At 37.2% G+C, this 20,754-nt stretch overlaps 1 protein-coding gene across 1 annotated transcript in view; it reads right to left on the bottom strand.

The window, feature by feature from the left end:
- DOCK10 (dedicator of cytokinesis 10) overlaps window positions 1-20,754 on the bottom strand; it is a 183,917-nt gene that overhangs the window by 76,436 nt on the left and 86,727 nt on the right. Inside the window, exons 8-14 of the mRNA XM_036913661.2 lie at window positions 12,139-12,322; window positions 10,840-10,925; window positions 10,496-10,579; window positions 10,233-10,388; window positions 4,435-4,656; window positions 4,121-4,243; window positions 2,781-2,863 (exon numbers count right to left, since the gene is read on the bottom strand). Coding sequence (XP_036769556.2) covers window positions 2,781-2,863; window positions 4,121-4,243; window positions 4,435-4,656; window positions 10,233-10,388; window positions 10,496-10,579; window positions 10,840-10,925; window positions 12,139-12,322 — 938 coding nt within the window. The remainder of the gene's footprint in view (window positions 1-2,780; window positions 2,864-4,120; window positions 4,244-4,434; window positions 4,657-10,232; window positions 10,389-10,495; window positions 10,580-10,839; window positions 10,926-12,138; window positions 12,323-20,754) is intronic.

The raw sequence follows: 20,754 nt of genomic DNA, 5'->3' as shown, positions 1-20,754 counted from the left end.
GCGCATATGATTCTGGGTTGTATGGAAAGAGTTCCATTTAACAACACAACCCGTTTGTAAGCATTGACCTTCTCCCAAATCAATGAGTGTAAAATACCCTACGGTTAGCTGTCTTGAATGCATTCTCTTTACCTACCCCAAAGATAACCTTTTTGCTATAATAGGGCACTACTAAAGCTGGAACCAAAAAAAAGAACATGCACCAAATTAATTGATAAAATGTTCACAGCGATGAGCATCTGTGTGGTGTGTGCTACAGACATGCGATGATTAGATCTGGGTAAAAATACGGTCATAAGCTAAACTGTCAAGTGTATGATTTTTTGGTTTTAAGACCCTAAGTGTTTTAGTGTACGCTCAAAACTATCTCGTGAAACAAACTGCAATCTAGAAAATATAACAGGATGGCAAAGTAGCCAGAGAACCAGCAGTATCAACAGGGTATCGAATAGGTCAGCAGGCTAGCTTATGTCAAAACAACATGAATAACAAGCCTTCCTCTGATCCAGTCGGCATTTACTTATAGCAGTTTCCACACTGTAAAGGGGAAATTACTGAAACAGGTTTTGGTTGGATTCTATACTTATATTTATGCTTAGATACTCTAAGTGGTCTAACATGAAATCCTTAGAACTGTGCTGCTAACCATTTTTCCCAGTTGCCAATGATATTTATGAAAATGGAAATCTTATATTTATTTACACAAATTGGTGATGTACACTGTTTCCTAACCTACCACCAAACTATTACTCAAGCATTAATGTAGCACGAGCTTGTGATTTTGTTGGCTTTTCTGTCCTAGACATGATTACTTCAATAGTTGGTAATATTGTCAGCCTCCCTAAGAACTTCAGCTCTCTTTCTTCTATCATATTTTACCGGACAACTTCCAAGTAGGATTGTTACTTCTTCTCCTTACTGCTCAATAATGGGTGACTCTTCTGCTTTGTCCCCTACTTTATTTTTAGTGCCCAAAATTTACCAGAAAGGGGGACTTGTTGAGATGAATATGGTCTCCACCAGTGACTTAATAATGATCATATTAGAATAATGACATCTAATAATGGCTATCTTTTACTGGGTTTATATTTGTGCTCACTAATCCTGGCAGCAGTATATTAGGTGTTCTCTTTCCTCTTTTGTACATTTAAGAACACTGAGGTAAAGACAGACTATGAAGATTTGCATAAATTCACTTGGCCAGTAACTAGAGTTGAGACCTTGAACCCAGCTCTGGCTCTGAAATGCCTGCTTGTAAAAACTTTAGAACAACGTTGGATCCTTAAAAGAAAAATGGGTTCACTGTTGTCATGTGGCTATGTTGGAATATTTCACTTTTGTCAAGGGGTATCTCGCCTCAACGTGCCTCAGCAGGTTTTCTCATGGGAACTGAGAACACTTATCAATACAAAGTTTGACCAGTACATTAACCAGCACATAACCAGTACATACTAGTTATCCTTTCTCTTGAAGCTGATGAGAAATAAAAACAATTAAATTCATCATAAAATATACACAAATAACTCTTTAACATGCAGAATATCCTGGTGTGAGTTGTCTCTGTAGGGAGAGAGACACAAGGGAGAAAAATTGATATTTATCATTTACTTTATGCCAAGTGCTTTGGCATGAGATGCACTTACAGATGGGGACCCTGGGAACTGGACAGGAAACCTGCTCAGTGACAACCTATAAGTGATGACTCATCTGTCAGACTCCTGGGACTGGTCTCTCTCTCCCTTACTACAGGGCTACTTGAGGACAAACTAATTCCTAGAGACTGTGTGAGTCCATCTTGAATTGCTGCTGCTCAGATCTCCACATTTCTCTTCCCTGCCCCTACTTGTCCCCAACTTTAAGTAAGGATCATGAAATTATAACAAATATTGGTGAATTTACTCTTATGTTTATCACTGGATATTGTGAGAACTAAAATGGCATGAGTAACAGATTTTCTCCTTCTGGATTTTAAAGTTACTGCCATGGGGACAATGTTACCAACATTCAAATGAAAACTTGCTACGCGGTCTTATTTTGTAGTAATAATTAACTTTTATTTAGTTCATCTGGCTTAGACATTGTTGACTTTTTTTCTTATGTCTATGCCAGGCTCTTCCTCCTTTAAGTAGTTCTGACACTCATAAAGATGCAGAGAGATAGAAGACAATAGTAATTGATGTTTAAGCAAATCCAAAAAGCTGTATTTGTTCTTTATGCAGAGGTTGTATGTCTGGGAGGGTGATTCTGTCATTAGCATCTACATAACTCACCATTTCTAAAGGAGAGTCAACAGGTACTGACAAATTTGGGTAGGATAATCAGTACCAAAATCAAAGAAAGTTTAAATAATCAACTGGTTTCATCTGGACATCCATATATAGGCCTATGTTCTACACATAGATGAAAACATGCAGCTGCCTAAGAAATCAGTGCTTCCTTCTGCATTTTATGCACGTTAAACTCTCAGGATGGATGTAACATCAAGTGTTTGTTAAAGCAAAGATATATAAGAAGCAAGTGTTGACTCTGACTTGATCTTACCAAGAACCCATACAAACACTGGTCATACAAACACTGTATACATGTCATGGCCCCAGTCTATTGCAAGCTGTCTTGCTCAGTTGTCTTATAAAACACATGTTTCTGGGAATCTCAAGGTGTTTGTGAAAATGAACACTTGAATATTCTTTTACGAAGATAATGGGTACACAGAGGTGTTAAACACTGAAGCTTCCAGTGCAGACTATTTTTTGTTCTTTCGTTTGCAATTATCAACCTACCTCACTGCCCAGGCAAACGGCATGCGGTACTTTCCCAACTTGCTGCAGAGCTGTCTGTTGGATTTTAGTACCTTCTGTGCATACTAAGGAAAAAATAGAAGTATTTTCTTAGAACATCACTTTGCAAACTGTGCATGCAAAATACTACTAAATACTTTTCTCTGTTATATTGAGACTCAGTGGAATTCTGCCTTGATAGCCAAGAGATTCTACCTTGAAAAGAGCCACACAACATCCCTTGTGTTCAAACTACTGTATGTATAACATTTCTCATTCTTTTTAGTTGGGAAATTTCAACTGTAGAAAATACCCTTAACTTAGAATACCAACTTTTCCCCCTTTTCTGACTTAAAAGACCTTAAAATATTGAATGGAAAATTTACATTCACAGGCTGTCCTGTATATCCTTTTATTTGCTAAGGCAGAGATCAGCAAACTTGTTCTGTGAAGAGTCACACAGTAAATATATAGAGCTTTGAAGGCCGTGTGGTCTCTGTCCCGGCTTCTCAAGTGTGGTGCTACAGCAGGAAAGCAGCCGCAGACAATCCGTAAATGAATGTGACTGGGTTTCAGTAAAACTCCTTCAAAAACAGAGGGCAGGCTGGCTTTAGCTTGCATGCCATAATTCGCCAACCCCTGAATTTCATAAATATGTTAAACATTCCTCTGAACTGTCACGCACGCTCAATTTAGTTCTTGTGCATTATTTCCCCAGTATAATTCTTTTGTGAGTAAAATACGGACTTTTTATATTTATTTTCTATTAAAGAGTAACATTGGAATATTAAAGAAAATGTGGTAATAGAAAAGAGAAAAAAAGGATTTTCTGTAGTTCCACCATTCAAAGAACTTTAGGTATTTCCTTTCCTCTTTCCTCACTTAACGTGTTGTTTTCAGAGGTATGATTGTCTATCTTACTTTTTCAGTTAGCTCATCATCAACATTGCTGATGTCTTAGAAAACTGTATTCACTTGTTTTTAGTCAGATTAATCCTAACTTCTCATCATTGTTACAACTTTGAACTTTGTGGCTAAAGCTTTATCCACATTTAAATTTATTTCTACTAACAGGTTATCAGAAGTCAGAAATTGTTGGGTCAAAAAACATAAACCAAGAATATATACTTAAAAATTTTCCTGATGGATATTCACCTCAGTAATAAGCAAATATTTCAAGAGTTATATTTCATCAAACTCGATAATGTATCAAGGATATTCACCTCAGTAATAAGCAAATATTTCAAGAGTTATATTTCATCAAACTCGATAATGTATCAAGGCAGGCTGATTTTATTTCTTGACAGCCACCAAAATTATTGGTGAAAAAGATTATGCGTTACCTTATTGGAGTCTGGATTCTTAATGTAAGGTTCAGCACCACTTGCAATGTTTCCCATCAGTACCTTTTCGATTTTGGCCACCAAAACGATTTCAGAATGTGGATTGCTTACAGAAAATATAGCCTGTGTACAATGAAAACAGCTATTAAAGCATCTAAAAAACCACACTGATGACATTTACAAAATTCCACTTTTTTTAAAAGGACAGCTTTAAGCAGGGAATTATTATTTGGGATACTGCTCATCTTAAGTGATTTATTGGTAAGAACAATGAAACAAGCATTTTCTGTTCTATCACAAGTAAATAGTGCAACCTGCTTTGGAAATTTTAGCCATTCCTCTGGAAATCCCTTGACATGAGGTTCTTCTGATTGTCTCGGAGTGACAGTGTCGATGTTTCCATTTTCCAAAGCCACACTAGCTCCTGAGAGCATCTGCCTCACAGCAGTGTGGTTTAGATCCACGTGAAAATCAGCAGAAATCTTCCTGCTGTCTCTGAGGTCATAAAGTGCCACACTCACAAAAAAAGGTTCAAGCTACAAGAAAAAGAAAGAACAAGTGGTTTGACATAAAATCATTACACACGCAATAACCTTGTTAGTACATTATTTAGTAAAGCAGTAGATAAAATACTATTTATATATAGCATAATATTTATATTTACAGTGTATAATATGCATTATATCATGTATAATATATATTACATATAATGGCAGTGTATTATATTATTATATCACATATTTTGTGTTATGTCATATAATATATTTATATATTATATGTATACATAATACATAATATATAAACATATAATATTTATAAGGAAGTTCCCAGAATCCTTTGCTCCAGCAGGTGCTTCAGATCCTAATACTATATTTCATTGATTTCTTCATTCTGTTTTCCCTGCCAAGCATTCTCTTTCATATGTTGTACTATATGCATAACCCTATTTTACAAAACCTAGTTATTTCCCCTACATGGATGACAATGTCATTCATCATTATATAGGATAATGATACAAAGATGAATTCTGGGGGTACACAAAGAGAGTCATCTGTAGGATATTTCAGTGGCAGTTGGATTTATGAGTTTTAAGCCCAGTCAAGGAAACTGGGCTGGAGATCTGGACAACAGAGATTTCTGTATGTGGGTTCCTGTTTATGTCATAGATAAAGAGAAAAGAATCATAATGACATCCTGGGAAATGTCCACATGCAAAGAATACAGATATAAGTGGGGAAAATAGCTAATGGAAACTGGGGAGTGGAGAGAGATTTAAAAAATGAACTGATGAAAATTTTAAATGGTGCCAGAGTATCATAGAAACCAAAGAAGAAAGATTCAAGAAAGGAGGACTTTTTAACCAGAAAAATGTCAATACTACAGATATTAAATAAAACAAGGGCAGAAATAAATGCATACATATAATTATATGCATATTATACATATGTAAACATGCAAATAATTACATATGCACATATATGTGGTAACATACATATGTAATTAACTATACGCTTCTTAAGATGCATTCTGCTTATAAAAAACAGCATTTATACTTTTGTTTATGGTACTTAATTTTGAAGTGATGCCTATCATCCTCCAGTATTCTGTGGACAAGCAGATTATATACAAACACCATGTCGTGACCCAGTTCATTATTGTACAGACCCACTCAAGTGGACCTTATGTTGTTTGAAATGTAGTTAAATGGATAGCTTATAATAGGGGTATTAGTTTGATTCCTTAATATAAGTAATACTTGCCAGCTCCCTGTTAGAAATAGAATTGCACATATAAAATTAAATTTAATAATTATTTTAAATAGAAGACAACTAAAAAATAAAGTTTTGTATTTTACCAATAAAATTTAGTTGAGAACAATTCTTGGTTTGTGTCCATGGCAGTCTGCCAAGAGTTGAAAAAATAAAAAAAATAAAATAAATTACCTGAAAATAACTTGGGTAGGAACTCAAAACATATTGAAGGTCAAAGGAAAAAAAATTATTTCTGTGAATTGTTGCATTTTGATTTTCATTTCTGCTTTGTGATGGAAATAAATTACCTGCTTTGATAATCCATTAGAAATTAAAGCTCATATGGTGATTCATTTATTTCCCTCAATCCACCTTTTCAACTTAAATGTCAAATCTTTGAATTACTGGCTTTTGATAAGGATTTGTTTAATAAAGCACCTTCATAGTCTAACAAATTAAAACATAGTTTCTTATGTTTAGAATTCTGTACTTGTCTTTTAAAAAAATTCAAGAATTAAATGTAGCTCTGCTGTGAAGCAGCTTTGTTCAGATTTTTGGAATCAATTCCTATTTTCAAATAAATATTTTATACAATAAAATCATCAACTTGAATTTGGTTTTCAACTGACTGACTAAAAATGATATGCTGTCAAATAGTGTTTCCTCATCAGGAAAAAGTTCTCTTTTAGGGAGTCTTTTAAGAAGTTCATTCATTAGATGCAGTAGTTGGCTCTTCCGAAACTTGGAGAAATAGTTTAATTAGTTGCAAAACGTGCTCTCTGAATTAAAAACAATGAGTTTAAAATTAGCTACATTAATAATAGAGTGTCACATATACAAAGATTTTTAAAAACAATGCTGTTACATAAGAAAATGGTATTGAATTCAGGTGAGGCTGTTTGATTAGTTTTTTAGATTTTTGTTTGTAAGCAGAATGAGTTACTCTCTTAAAAAGTAATTTCCTAGTTTTTAAACATTTGTATTAACTGTAAAATAAATTAAAAACAATATAGACAGACAAAGTACTCCAAATCCACTTATCCTCCTGGCCTGACAGATATGAAAGAGCGTAATCAAGCTGTTTTCTGAACTTAGGCATGTTCTCTTGCTTGACAAGACTGGCCCAGATGCAAATGTTTAGCTTCTGAATATGGGTTTCAGTACAAAGAAAGGAATTCACACAGAAGGAGTCATATGCTCCTGGCACTGGAAAGTGAAGCCCATGATTGTTGAGTTTCAGTTTCTAAGCTGCATTTTACAATTACAGTTGAGGATGTGTCTATTCCAAAAAAAGCAAGTGTTTTTACTTAATAAGATGATTAAGTGACTGTATGACTTGTGTTAAATTTTTCTGGTATTTCCAAATAATTTCAAGAACCAAGTTTCTAGTGTTTTTTGTTTGTTTTGTTTTGGTCTTAATCCTGAATGAAAGCAGGTTTTGATTGCTCCTCTTGACACTTTCACTCCATGGATATTTTCCTGCTGGAGTCACTGCCATCCTCCACTGCCTCCTCCACTGGGCTCCTGTCTGGAGGGGTGTTACCCCTTCTCAGGACCGTTCCACACAGCTGACCTTTTCTCTCCTGATACCGCAGTCTCTCCTCTTTCCTGGTTCATCTCTACTTCCACGGCCATTCCTTTTTAGTCTTCTTTGACCACTTCTCTATTCATCTTTTAAAGTTTTTGGTTCACAGCTCCTCCTCTATGCACACATACATTCCTAGATGACTGACTCCAGGTCACTGCCTGCACTAGACGTCCGAGGTTATATTTCCGTTCCTGGCCACTCCCTTGAGTTACAAACTTGTATTTGGATCTGCCCAATGGACATCTTTATTTGGATATTCAATAGAATCTATCAAGCTTAACATGTCCATAATGGAATTTTGGGCCCATATCTCCCAAATCTGCTCTTCCTACAGGTTGTCCTCTTAGTAAATGACACCATCATGCATAGAAGTGCTCAAAGCAAAAACCAGGGACTCATCCTTGAGGTTTTCCTGCCCCTTACCCTGTATATTCAATGGATCAGAAAAAACTCATCAGTTCAATTTCCAAAACACCAGCCAAATCCATCCATTTGTTTCCCTCTTCCTTGTCAGCCCTGATCCAAACCACACAGTAAACTACAGTAGCAGCCTCTCAATTGCTCTCCACGGTCAACTCGTGTTTCCCCCACAAATCCATTTTTCTGATGGGATCTTTAAAAGCCACAAAGAAGATTACACTATTTTAAAATGCTTTAAACCCTTGAGTAGCCTCCACACACACTTGGGATAAATCCAAACTCTTCCCTGCACCTTGCAGACCTTACCTGACCTCTCCTCATACTGGTTCTCCCTCCTCAGGTTGGTGTGTCCTTTTCTCACTTTCTCCTTCCAGTTTCTGCAACACGCCAAGACTTGCCCATCTCAGGGCATCCACACTTGATCTTTGGTCTGCCTGGAATGTCTTCCCCTGACCTGACTTTTTCTTCTCAACCTTTAGGCCTCTGTTCAATGTCAGCTCTTCAGAGAGGCCTCCCATGACTACCCCATCTAAAGTAACCTGTCTCCCAGTTCCTCTGTGTCATGTCTCTCTATATTGATTTATTTTAAAGAACTCTGCACAGTGTGCAATGGTCTCATTATTAATCAACTAATTTTTAAAATTTACTCTTTTTTTTTTTCAAAAAGAATCTAATCTTCAAGAGGCCAGAGAGCCTGCTTTTCTTATCTTTTTCCCTGCTTTTCTCCAGTTATCTAGAACAAGTCTGGTTCCCAGAAGGCACCCCGAATAAGTATTTGCTGGAGAATGAATAAACTTGACTTTCAAGCTACTTTCGAGTCTATGTACACACCTAGCACACAGTAACATTGTAAAATATGAGGAAGTTTCATTTGGGGGAAGATTCTTACTGGTGACACAGATCAACTTTAGCTTACTTATCAATAACAATCTCATGTATAGCATGGACAATATCAACACCTTAGTGCATAGTATTTACAAATTTCAAAGCAATTTCTCATGTTAGAATAACAGTTAATATTTAATGAATGCTTACTATGTATCAGGAAGTATCTAAGTGATTTCCATCTATTACCTCATTTAATCTTCACGACTATTTGAAATAGTTACAGAAGAGGAGATGGAAAGTAAACCATTTGCCTAACATGGCACAACTCATAAGTGGGACAGTCAGGTGTTCTGATCTAAGAAAGGCATGTGTCACTTGATTCTCCTCATTAAACCTGAGGTCTGTAGCATTATCCTGCTACTCTTCCTGGGGGAAGGTGACTCAGAGAATCAGTGAAGTGTCTAAAAATCCAAGGGCAGTAGGTGTTAAAATCTGAAAGACTTCTACCTGTTTGCCAGCCTGTCCATCACCACGAGCAAGGCTGGCTTTACCACATCATAGATAGGGGTATGCATGGGACTGTGTGTGCATGGTTTGTAGAGAAAACTTAGTACTTTTCTGCCTTCTAAAAGCAAATGTGGTTTGTATCATAGTTCTGGAAATAAGCTTTCTTCTTTGAGGTGAAAGATGACAATTGAGGGAAGATTTATTAGAAATTAGAACAGAATGCATTAGAAAATAATGAAAGGGAAAATGTCAATACAATAACAGTGATTTTTATTGATGGTAGGATTATGAGTGATTTTTATTTTCTTCTTTATTGTTTGACATTTTGTAATGTTTGTGTTCACACAATGCCCCTTTCACATACACATATTCATGGTAGTATAGAATTGAGCTCTAGACTACTGAGAACTCTCAAGAGAGCCTACTTGCAGGAAAAGGAAACTTGTATTGATTTAATGGACACTGTGGTGTTTCCCAAATATCAGTGAAGTGCTTTTTTTCTGCCATGTACATGTATCACCTGTACTATTATTTATTTAATATTTACCTACTATTATTTTACATGACTCCCTATTTAGCTTTGTCTTAAGCAGTAATAGCTGTGAAATCGCAGGATGATTTGGTTTGCTCTCATTATTCTGTAATATACATTAAAATAAACATAAATATTAAGATAAAAATATTGATTTAAAAGCCATCTAATGTACCACCAGGAAGATACAAACCATATCTTAGGAAACTCTGCATCACTCTGCTGATTTAATGGAAAGAATCCTAGAACACAGTTCCTTTGATGTTTCTTTTTTAAATTAAAAGGGAAATTTTGCAGTAGTATATTGACAATTCCATTTCAGAATTTGTGCCCTTTTGTAATGTAGGGAAATGCTGCCAATCACCCTCCCTGGTACCCCAGATGGTGTGAACTCAGTACCTGGAATTATCAGGAATAGAAAAAATTCCAACCAGGTGGTGTGACATTGTCTGACAGGCACAGGATGTTCACAGAAGAGAAACTTACATTTGTGATTGGATCATTTTCATTCTCTGTAACACATCCCTTAAGATTGAAGTTGAGAGCTTTACAAACGACCATGATCCTCTTGGCAGGTTTTTCTTCAAATGGTTTGATCACAAACTCGGGTTCTAGATGATCTTTTTTTTGAAGTTTCAAGGTCTAAAAAATTTTTGAAAGTTTTACTTAATAAGAAAAAGAAATTATAAATTAAAAATCATAGTTGTATGGATCAAGTTCATGTCTGCTTAGAAAGAACTCTGACTTACATCAATATCTGGATCCAGAGAGAAAAGATTTAGTCTCTCTATGTTCCGAGTTGTCTTAACAGTTTCTTCAGTTTCCGTGAGGTACTACATACAAAGAGCACCGTATTAGCTCTTGGCATCCAAATATCCAGATAGTGACAGCCCAGCCCCACTCACATGGCCAGGAAATAGCCCCTTGGAATTATTGCTGTTTTAATATTGTCCATTAACACTTGGCCAATCTTATAAAAACATGCTTTTACTTTCTGAGTATTGTGTTTCTTAGTCCAAATCTTAAAAGAAAGCATTTCCATCTTTTCCATGAAAAAAAAACAACAACGAATAGTAAAGTGTCAGCTTATTACTTTTGCCAAGTCTGGGTGTAGGCTGTTCTCTGAAGAATCTGTTTCCTCTGGTGTGCATTCACAAGTTATCGATGCATCAAGAGAATCTGGAAAAGACACACAAAGTTATTAAACAGTACTCATGAATCACACATTTCTCTGGCTTGTGACACATCAAAACTAGGCTAGCCTCAAGAGCGATAAGGGATGGATGTTGGTGAGCAGATGCCTTCATTGTGTACTCCACACTGATGGAAGTTCTGGGCCTGGAAATTAGACTTCCAGGTGATCATTTTGGAATTCTTTCCATGATGCCATCCTGTGCCCATAAGAACTCTGGATCCTTAAAATATTACATTTACAGTTGGGATTGTCTTGACTTACTTCATTAGTGCTTACTACATTTTTCTTATTCATATTATATATTTTTGATAATTCTGACTCTCAGGCCACCAGTTAAAAATCCACATTCTAACTTCAGCTACTTAAGCTCTCGACTCAGTAAACATTAATATTCTGGTTGATTATTATTAAGTAAATCATGAATGTAAAACACTTATGATGGTATATAATTAAAATCAACAATAGTTCTTCATTATCCAGTGACTCTCACTTTATAGCATGTGATACCTAGACTCCTAGAACTTAAGGACTTTTTTGTCTAATGCACCATGGTGCTGTGCAAAGTGCCTTAAAATAGTTTTCCTTTGGGCATTGTGACTGGCTCTGAAGGTGAATTTGTCTTCCATATACCTAGAGTCTTACTTCCTACCTTACTTTCCATTCTTTCTTTCATCTCTCTTGCTCCCTTCTCTTTGCCCAAAATGCATTATGCTCTTATAAGGGAATTAGAATGGGCATAAAAAATTTTTTTATCTTATAAAAGTCTCTAAAACCATGCAGAATTTATGGAACATTCGCACATAAGCTGATCTCAATATGGTCAACGCATACATGAAAGGTGCCTTTCAACTAAAAGGAAGTCATGCTTGTTTGCCTTTAGAGTATAATGTTCGTTAATTAAATTTAGTGAAAGGCAGAGATTATTCCATCTTTGGTAACTTCCCATCAGACATGGGTACATTTTTGCTCCTGCTGACAAATGATTCTGAGCCTCAAATCATTGCCAGTCAACTCAAAATCGTACCTATGTGCTGTGATTCTCACTATTCATCAGTAAAACTAAAGATTTAAGGGTGATTTCCTAGAACAAATAGCTAAGGGGTGAATGAGCTAGTCCTGATGCTACCACAGTTAGTAGCAGCTTAAATGAACTAAATGGTCACGTCACACTTGGCAAAGGAAGAGAGGTGGGCGCACCCAGCCCCAGATCTGCCAGCTCTGTGCTCCTCCTCCCCTGAAGGGCCCCCTCAGGACTGATCTGCAGGATGCGGTTGAGGGTGTGGATCCATTCATCCATATCTGACTCTGTTTCGGCCGCCAGCACAAAATAGGTCAGGTCATTCATTTTCAATTCAAAGGCATATTTTCTTAGTCTGTTATTCTGTGGAGTAAAAACAAAGAAGGAAAGATAATATTAGATAATAAGTCTTAGAGAGTGAGAGATATTTGTTATGGAGTCGCAGTTCCAAAGACGTTCCACACAGATAGGTAATGTAAAGGAGGTCTTCCAAAGCTGGACAAAAATTTAGAAGGGTAAGGCTCCTGTACTAAGAGATATGTGTTTAGGATTTGGTGACTGGATGAGCATGTTCGCTCACAGATTGCATCCCCAGACACGTGTGAGAGTATATGCTCAACTTCTTCAAATAGCTGTGCTTGCTGCCCTCCCTTTCTGACCTGATGCCCTGTCCACTCCAATTGGACCTCTGACCCCACCACACCCCATGCGCAGCACCTGTCAAGGTCACTAACAAACTATGTATTATGCAAGGGGCATTGTTTTCTTTGCATGTTCTCTGACTTTTTAGTAGCATTGACACAGTGGCCCCTTCCACCTGCTTGAAACCTTTCTCGGGTTAGTACGACCATGCTTTGTTTTGGTTTTCTTTCTTCCTCATCGGCCATCACTTTTCAGTCACCTCTGCTGGCTGGCGCATATGGTGGTGACTTCTAATGCTAACCTCAGCTCTGCCTGAGGCTTATTTCCCTCTTGTCTGGTCCAGTGGCTTTCAATGCCATCCATAGGCACCCCAGTTCCTTTCTCTGGCTCTGGCTTCTCCATCAACCTCCAGACTTTTCTTTAACTTGACATCTCTACTTTGCATTCTATGACCAATCCACGAGGCCTTGTTCTGCTTTCCTGAATGTGCTCCTGTTTCAGGTTTCATTGCTGCCACAAGGCTTGAAGTAGCTACCTCTCTCTTTCCCTCACCCAAGCCTGCGCTTGCCCACGCACTTAGCACGATGTTTGCCCCGCATGTACTCAGGTGACTCGTACTCATTTAGAGGTCAACTGAAGTTACTCTTACTGGGGTAAACCTTCCCCAGTAACCCAGTCAGGACAAGATTCTTGTCTTCTGGGGTACTTCCACCAATTTGGAGTTACATGCTTGGTCATTTTTGTTTGTTTTGACCAATACATGCCTCGCTCATGGTTGCCTCCATGAGGGCTGAGTCAGTTTTGTTATATTGCCGCATCTGTTCTGACACACAGAAGGGTTCAATAGCAATGGGTTCAAAACCATCATATCTACAAATGGGATGGAATAATAGAGGTTCCTATTCTTGGGGAACTGACCTTCATAGGCAAGAATGAATAATGAACAGAGAAGAAAAACCAAACTATTGCAAAACAAAGATTCTCTGTTGTGCAGAGAATTAAAATGGGCTGACGGTGTGAGCAGCTAGTTTAGACTGGCCATTCTACGTCTAGACTGACAAGAGACATCTAAATTGTAAGCTGTAAAAAGCAGTAGGTTGTCTACAGATTGGAGAGGAACATTTGAGGTGGAGGAAACACAAGCACAGATTTTCATGGCTATTTAATATATTTCTGTCATGATATTAAAAATATAAACTCACTGGGAACTCTTCCCTAGGGGTATCAACTAATGTTATATGACCTGGGGTGGTTATGAGAATTACAGAAAATATTCCATCCTAGTTCACTGCCAAGTAATTCTGATATAGGTATTCAACTCACCCACATAGTTCTAAAGCCTTTAGAGCGCTCACAATTGTAACTTAAAACAAAGCCTACACACTTAAGATAATTCAATGAAGTAAATACATATATGAGAGTACCACTGTAGTGTGGGATTTTGACTAATTATAAAAGTATCAAAGTATAAAACTCTTTTTGAGAATAGGATTGTTATTCTTGGTTGCAAGAAAACATTTTTATCATCCTCCTGGCAACGTACTCTTTCTTTGGGATACTCTAAGAGACTGTCGTAAAATTGCTTTTTCTTTCAACTTCCACAACAACACGATTACTACCACAAATACGACACTTACTAAATACTTGTCATCTATATAGTAGGCACTTTGCTGAGCATTTTAAAGTCATTAAAAAAAAAAATCCTTAACAACCCCGTGAGAAAAACCATATCATTCCATTTAACACATGATGACATTGAAGTTGGGAAGATAAATTAAAACATGCTTAGGATTACAAAGGTAGCAGGTGGCAGAGAAGAGAAATAATCTTTTTATATTTTCACACCCACTGAGATGACCTGGGCACAAAGAAGATGCTCCCTCTCTTTCCTTGCCACTTCTCTGGCATAGTCATGCACCAAAGAAGTAGCCATGGCCTGAGAGGTCACGGGTTCTCTAAGCGGTGAGAATACACAGCAGGGCAGCATACATGCCTCCAGGAAAGGTAAAATTCAGGAACTGAAGGAAGAAGAGGAATTAGCTAAAAACCTGTTATTCTTACTATGGAGTTTCACAGTTCAAATGACACTTTTTGGGTTCTTCCAAAGGCAAGCTCTTGACTCTTGTTTGTACTTTGGTATTATTGTCAAGTATTATTTCTTTGCCTTGTGGTGACTCACTAACATCCTGGCTCTATTAATAAGACAAGAGCCTGATAAGAGCAGAAGCTCATGAGTTATCCTCAGCGCTCAGTGCAGTGATAGTATTCATTCATAAAGAGGAGCCTATCGTGTTTGTATTTTATGCTGGGCAAAAACAGACACAGTCGCTGCCCTGGAAGAACAGGGGAGAGAGGTGCTAACCTAACCTATCAATCATACAAGATGAAATTGGGAGATAAATGTACTTATTTTGTATGAATATATTGAATAAGATATATAAAATCAAGGTATAAAAATTCTGAGAACAAGATTGCTATTGCAATATGGTAATACTGCCATTCTTAGAGAAAGCTCTGTGTTCTATGACAGCACCAATAGGATGACTTTGCTTAGTAAAAGGGCAAAGTTCATTTCGGCTGCAGTAAACGCAGAGTGGGAGGTCACCAGTAAGTCAGTGACCACAAACTTTAGTATGCAAAGCAAATATCTGGGCAGCTCCTTTAAAAGTGCAAATTCTTGGAAGCCACACTCTCCCCAGGAGAAATGGGCACACTCGCTCCATACACCCTCACACACTCTCCAGGGTTCTGATGAAGGCGATGCATAAAATTGCTGGTGATCTGCACTGACACAAGGTCTAATGGCAAAGTTGACCGAGAGCAACTATAAAAGACAGATTTCCTTCAAAAGACAACAAAACAAACAGAAATAGACAGTAAGAAAAGAACCAGAAATGCCCAGAGCATAGCTTTGATGAGGATATTGTTAAGTATTTTAGTATGAAAAATGCAAGCAAATCTTAGTGCTGTCTTGGAAACAAAGATATTAAAGAATCTGCTGATTAATCTGATGTTGTAAGTAATCTGTACAGGGAGATGCAAAACTATGCAAAATGCTTATACTGGATCCAAATTAAAAGTGGATCAAGCAACAACATACTTTCAAATATTGATGCCAAGGAGCTAACAGCATTTTTTAGAAAGAAAGCATTACAAAAAGTAAACAAAATTTGGCTTTCTAAACTGTATTCTTCACTTTAAATAAATTGTGTGTGGTTGTCAACTTCAACAATGTTATTAAAAATATTTTAAAAATTTGGGCAAAGAATAATAAACCCTTGTTTCTCAAAAAGGGGTAGTTATAAATGAAGTACATATTCTATGTGCAACTTCTCAAAAACTAAATTATCTTTTTCTATTTGGAGTAAAATAAAACTACTTGAAGTGTAGAGAAGTTTATGTTGAGGAAGGTGAAGATGTCTGAGTTCTTTTCTATCTCATCATCTGTGATCTCCAAGATAATGACATATAAGATAGCAAAAAAGAAAGGACAAAAATAGAGAATCGATGGGACATTTTAATAGTCTTTAAATGCAACTATTAAGTCATTGAAATGATAATCAAGAAGTAATCATATTCTTTCTTCTCCCCCGATTGTCCCTTACTGCCCTGAAATCAGTGTTCTCTGTGCAAGTGCAACTACTTTGTTCATTCAAGCTCACCACAGTCCATTTCCATGGCTTCATAAATAGTAGGAAACTGTGACTATGTCCTAATGCCACCTGATGCATTTAATGAGCTGAAACAAACTGGTCTGTTTCCACAACATTCATCTGGAAAAGTTCCGAAATAGACACTCCAACAAGGCCCCCAAAGGCAATAGAGGACTGAATATCAAAATAGGAAGTTGCCTGAACAAACTATTCCTTTGCATTTATTATGTTGGTAGCATCTTTTACAGAATTTTGCAGGGACAAAAGAAGAGTTTTAAAAAGAAAGACACAACATCAAATCTAGACTATTGGTACTGGTGGCTGCCATCCATGCAATCCTCTCCATTCTCTGTATGTTTATTTGTTCATTCACTCAACAAAAATAGATTGGGTGCCTTCAATGGGCCAGGTATATAGCATTAAAAAAAATCCAAGTAAAGAGCTTGGCCTCAGTGAACTTACATTTTAGTGCAATAGAGTGTCTGTAATCAAATAACCTGAAATATAGCATATGTAATATGCATGTAATATATGTGTAATACAATATAAGCAAGCATCATCATGCTGTGATCAATGTAATTTCATCTTGCATATGTTATCAGAACCTGTTGTTTGAGACGAGTCCTGCTTGATTTGTACATGTTGTACTTGTTTCATTTTTGTCAGTGCATCCTTCAACAGACTGGCAGCTCTTTGAAGATGAGCATACCTAATTCATATTTGGCTTTCCACTGCTTTGCTTATCAAAAAATTTTTCTTCTGTGTTTGCTGAAACAGATCCTGCATCTTAAACTCACAGCTTAAAATGAAACATGAGTATGTCTTTGCAGTGTTTCTTCTGCCCCTGTGTCCTAGAGAATAAATATATGTATGTGTGCAGGTGTGCCTACCTGGTATGTGACAACCAAAGCATTTCCTCAGGCTTTTTTCTGTAATTTTGGACATTCCCACACCTCCAATCTAATTTTGCTATTTATGAGCTCTGTAATTTAGGAAAGCCATTCTCTCTCTCTGAATTTCGTCTTAGCAAATTGGGAGGATAATAATGCATACCGTGCCAACCGCTGCCAAATAATATATTAGGTGAAGAAAACTCCAAGGGTCATTTTGGGTTTTATTATTATCATGGGAAGTGTGATTCTTTAGACCCAGAGTATCTAAAGGATGGTTTATCAGTCGCATAAAGAAACAAAGGTTTCTCGGTCTGTTTTCCTTGACAGCTACACTTCTTCCCCTCCCATTTTGAGTGCCTTTATGGGGGAGGGCACATAAACTCCAGTTCTATACAGTCCAAGCTGCTCCCTGGCCCTACTTTCCTCATATAGGGTTTCCTGAGCTGCCCGAGAAGGAAGGCATCCAAGTTTCTAGATTTTGGTCAAACAGAAGAGGCCATAAGCTCAAGGAGGCAGATCCTGCAGCTAGGAGGAAATAAGTCCCACCCACTCCTATTTAAGCCTGTCCAAAGTGACGTCAGTCATTATTACTGCTGTGGTGGGAACCCTAGGAAGACAGGATTCCTGGGGACTCTTCATTCTCTTCCACACGGGCAGGACCTGGAGTGAATACATGCACGGCTAGATGAATGGATGGATGGAGGGGCCAATGAATGAAAACACTGAGGTAACAAGATAGGACAACATAGTCCTAATGGTCCTTTGGTTCTAGATCAAAACTGAAGCTGCAAAAACTGGAAGTTCTGCTCCAGATTGGGGGTGCAGAGGTATAAACTAGATTTAGTACTGTTTTACAGTATTACAAAAAAGTAGAAAACTACTGTTAGGTCTTTCTTTAGTTTTTTCTTAACCAAGATGCAAGAAATTTCCAATTAAACATCAGCTAAGTCTCTGTCTGAGAAACCTGAATAGGAGCTTCACTCTCCATGAGGTTAGCCTTGAAATATATTTCTAAGAATTCCATGGATTATTCTAAGGAAAACTAAATGATACAGATTGAGTCTGAATGAAGCAAATGAAAATGGCTTGTTCAGTAACGGCTGTTACGACCTTGAGCTGCCTAAGAAGGACGGAGGGTAGGTAGCAATTTCTAAGGCCATCTTTCCTCTCTTCTGTTTTATTCAAAGGAAACTGACAATAATTCTTGACAAAATAGGTCTGACTCATTCTACTATTCATTTGCTCTGTGCTTTTGTGTGTGTGTATGTGTATTATCTTCAGGCACATTTTGAGTGCTTGCTGGGGCAATGACTGCATTTGCACTGTCTCATTCAGAATCCTCTTTCCAGATGCAAAAACTTGTAAGTTGGGACAAGCTGTATGCAAATATGTAAGAACTGGGATCTAGACACAAGGTGACAAATGATCCAGATGTCTTATCTTCTCAAAGTGATCTCAAGAAGCTGGAGATCTCTCTATCAAGAGCAACAAGTTCTTGATAAAGAGGAATATATTTGAATGACTATCTATTGGAAAATGAAGTAGGATTATTTTTCATTGTGTTTTAATGTGCAAAATTTACCTTGGGGAATCCTACCTACAGGCCGGTACTTTCTGAGCAGCCTTCTAGCTGACCTGAGAGTTCACGATTATTCTGTGCTCCTAGAACATTCCATAGAGAGTGTCACTTATACCTCCATTATAACTTTTGTGTATTACTGTGTAATAGTTAGGGATGGACCTGCCCCTCTCTGGTTATGATTTCAGGAGGGCACTCCAATGCCTAAGCTCAGTTCCTAGTATATCCTAGGTAGTAAGTAAGCTTTTTGAATGAATGAGTGAATTAATAAATAAGGAGACAGATAAATAGATAAATTAGCCCATTGAGGTAGAAATCTCAGGCAGCACATTAAGATTTTCTAGGAAGGCTTTTCCACCACAGAATGTCTATCTCCCAAGGTTGTGACTTTTGTAATTAATGGGGACAATGGCTAAATCACACTATCTCCTAGGTTCTTTCATGTGTTAGCACATTTATTCGGGTTTTACTCATGAGGAACCTAAAATCAAAAAGCTTGAGTAACTTACTCAAAGCCCTCAGATAGTAAATGGTGAAACTAGGGTTTGAATGCTGACCTGTACAAACCCCAAACTTGTGTTTCCTCCTAGAAGATACTGTCCAGTCCAAGGCACTGCTTAACTAGAGACTGAAACACAGTCTCAAAGATGATGGAGAAGAGATGTCTGTTGCTCTAAGATGTGTTCAGCACAGAGTTTTATGGTTCTTTGAAGAAGAAATCACATACTAATACATATCTCTGTGAACTTAATAAATAACAAGGGCTACAATAATATTTCCTGAAAGATGCACAAGCTTTGAAATACATATGGAAAAGGAAATTTTTAAAAAGTTCAGTCCGATGTCCATAAAATATAATTATTGATCTTTAACTTACTGCTGAAGTTTCACTTGATATTTCTAAAATCAAAGAGTTTCCTCTGTGAGCAATAATAGAAAACTATCCCCACCCTCCATTAAGACCTTTATTGTCCTTTCCACTCGGAAAGTTGGCATCTGTGTCAAAATGCAATTATCTTTCTCTTTAGTGGAGTGCTCAGCAACACTTAATTAATTCTTTCTTTTTAAATTTCAGCACTATTACTTTCTGGAAGAATTCCAGATCTTAACAGATAAACCATCCAGAAACAGGCCAGGCCTAAGTGACTGGAGAGAACTCTATTTTGCATTCACATATTCTTGTGCCCCGGTATGAATGTGAGATGTTATGTCAGCCGTGCAGCAAGCTTTGTGAACACCAGGGGTTTGGTGGGAAGAGAACTGCTCTTGTGACCAAAAACAGTCCTTAACCTCAACGAGCCAGCATCTTAGTGTGAAATTTGAGGTGAGGTTGCTAAGACACTTCTTTGCTTTGGCTTTTATGTAAGAGAGAATGATAGCTATTTTTATCAGAGTAGAAAAAATAAATATTTTGATAGTAAGATATCCAATTAATGACTGTGGAATTATTCTGCTTTTTTTTTTCCCACAGTGGCCCATGTCAACTTTGATACTACGGGCAATAGTCTGAAGACAGAGAGCTTGCAGACTAGCATTGTCTGTTAAAAGAAATGTTTTAAATTAAACTCTTGAGAATCAGTGTAACCCTTGCCTTGAAGGAAACTGCCTCTAACAAAGATGATGTTGTATATGTACCCTGTAAATTTACTACTTCATTATTACCTAATAATAAATATAACATTTATGAAGTGTATTCTTTGAGCTATATGATTTACATATTATCTTAAGGAATTTTCTAGCTCAGTGGTTTTGTCTACTATAGCCACACAGGGGGTCATTTTCCTCTTCTCCTGGAATATATGAGACTTGCTCTCGCCTCAGGACCTTTGCACTTGCTGCCCCTGCTCAGTTTCTAGTCTTCAAAAATGGTTTTTTTTCACTTCTGGAGCATTAATATTCCTTCTAGTTTCACTATTTTTCTGTCTCCCTTCTATAACTCTGTTTATTTTCTCTATTCAGATTTCACCAGCCAATTCCATTTGGGTTATTTCTTTATGCTTATTTTCTCTCTTTCTTTCTTATTGAAAG

This window comes from Manis pentadactyla, chromosome 6, assembly GCF_030020395.1.
Source record: "Manis pentadactyla isolate mManPen7 chromosome 6, mManPen7.hap1, whole genome shotgun sequence".
Classification (NCBI taxonomy): Eukaryota; Metazoa; Chordata; class Mammalia; order Pholidota; family Manidae; genus Manis; species Manis pentadactyla.
This window is presented reverse-complemented; position numbering and strand designations above follow the sequence as displayed.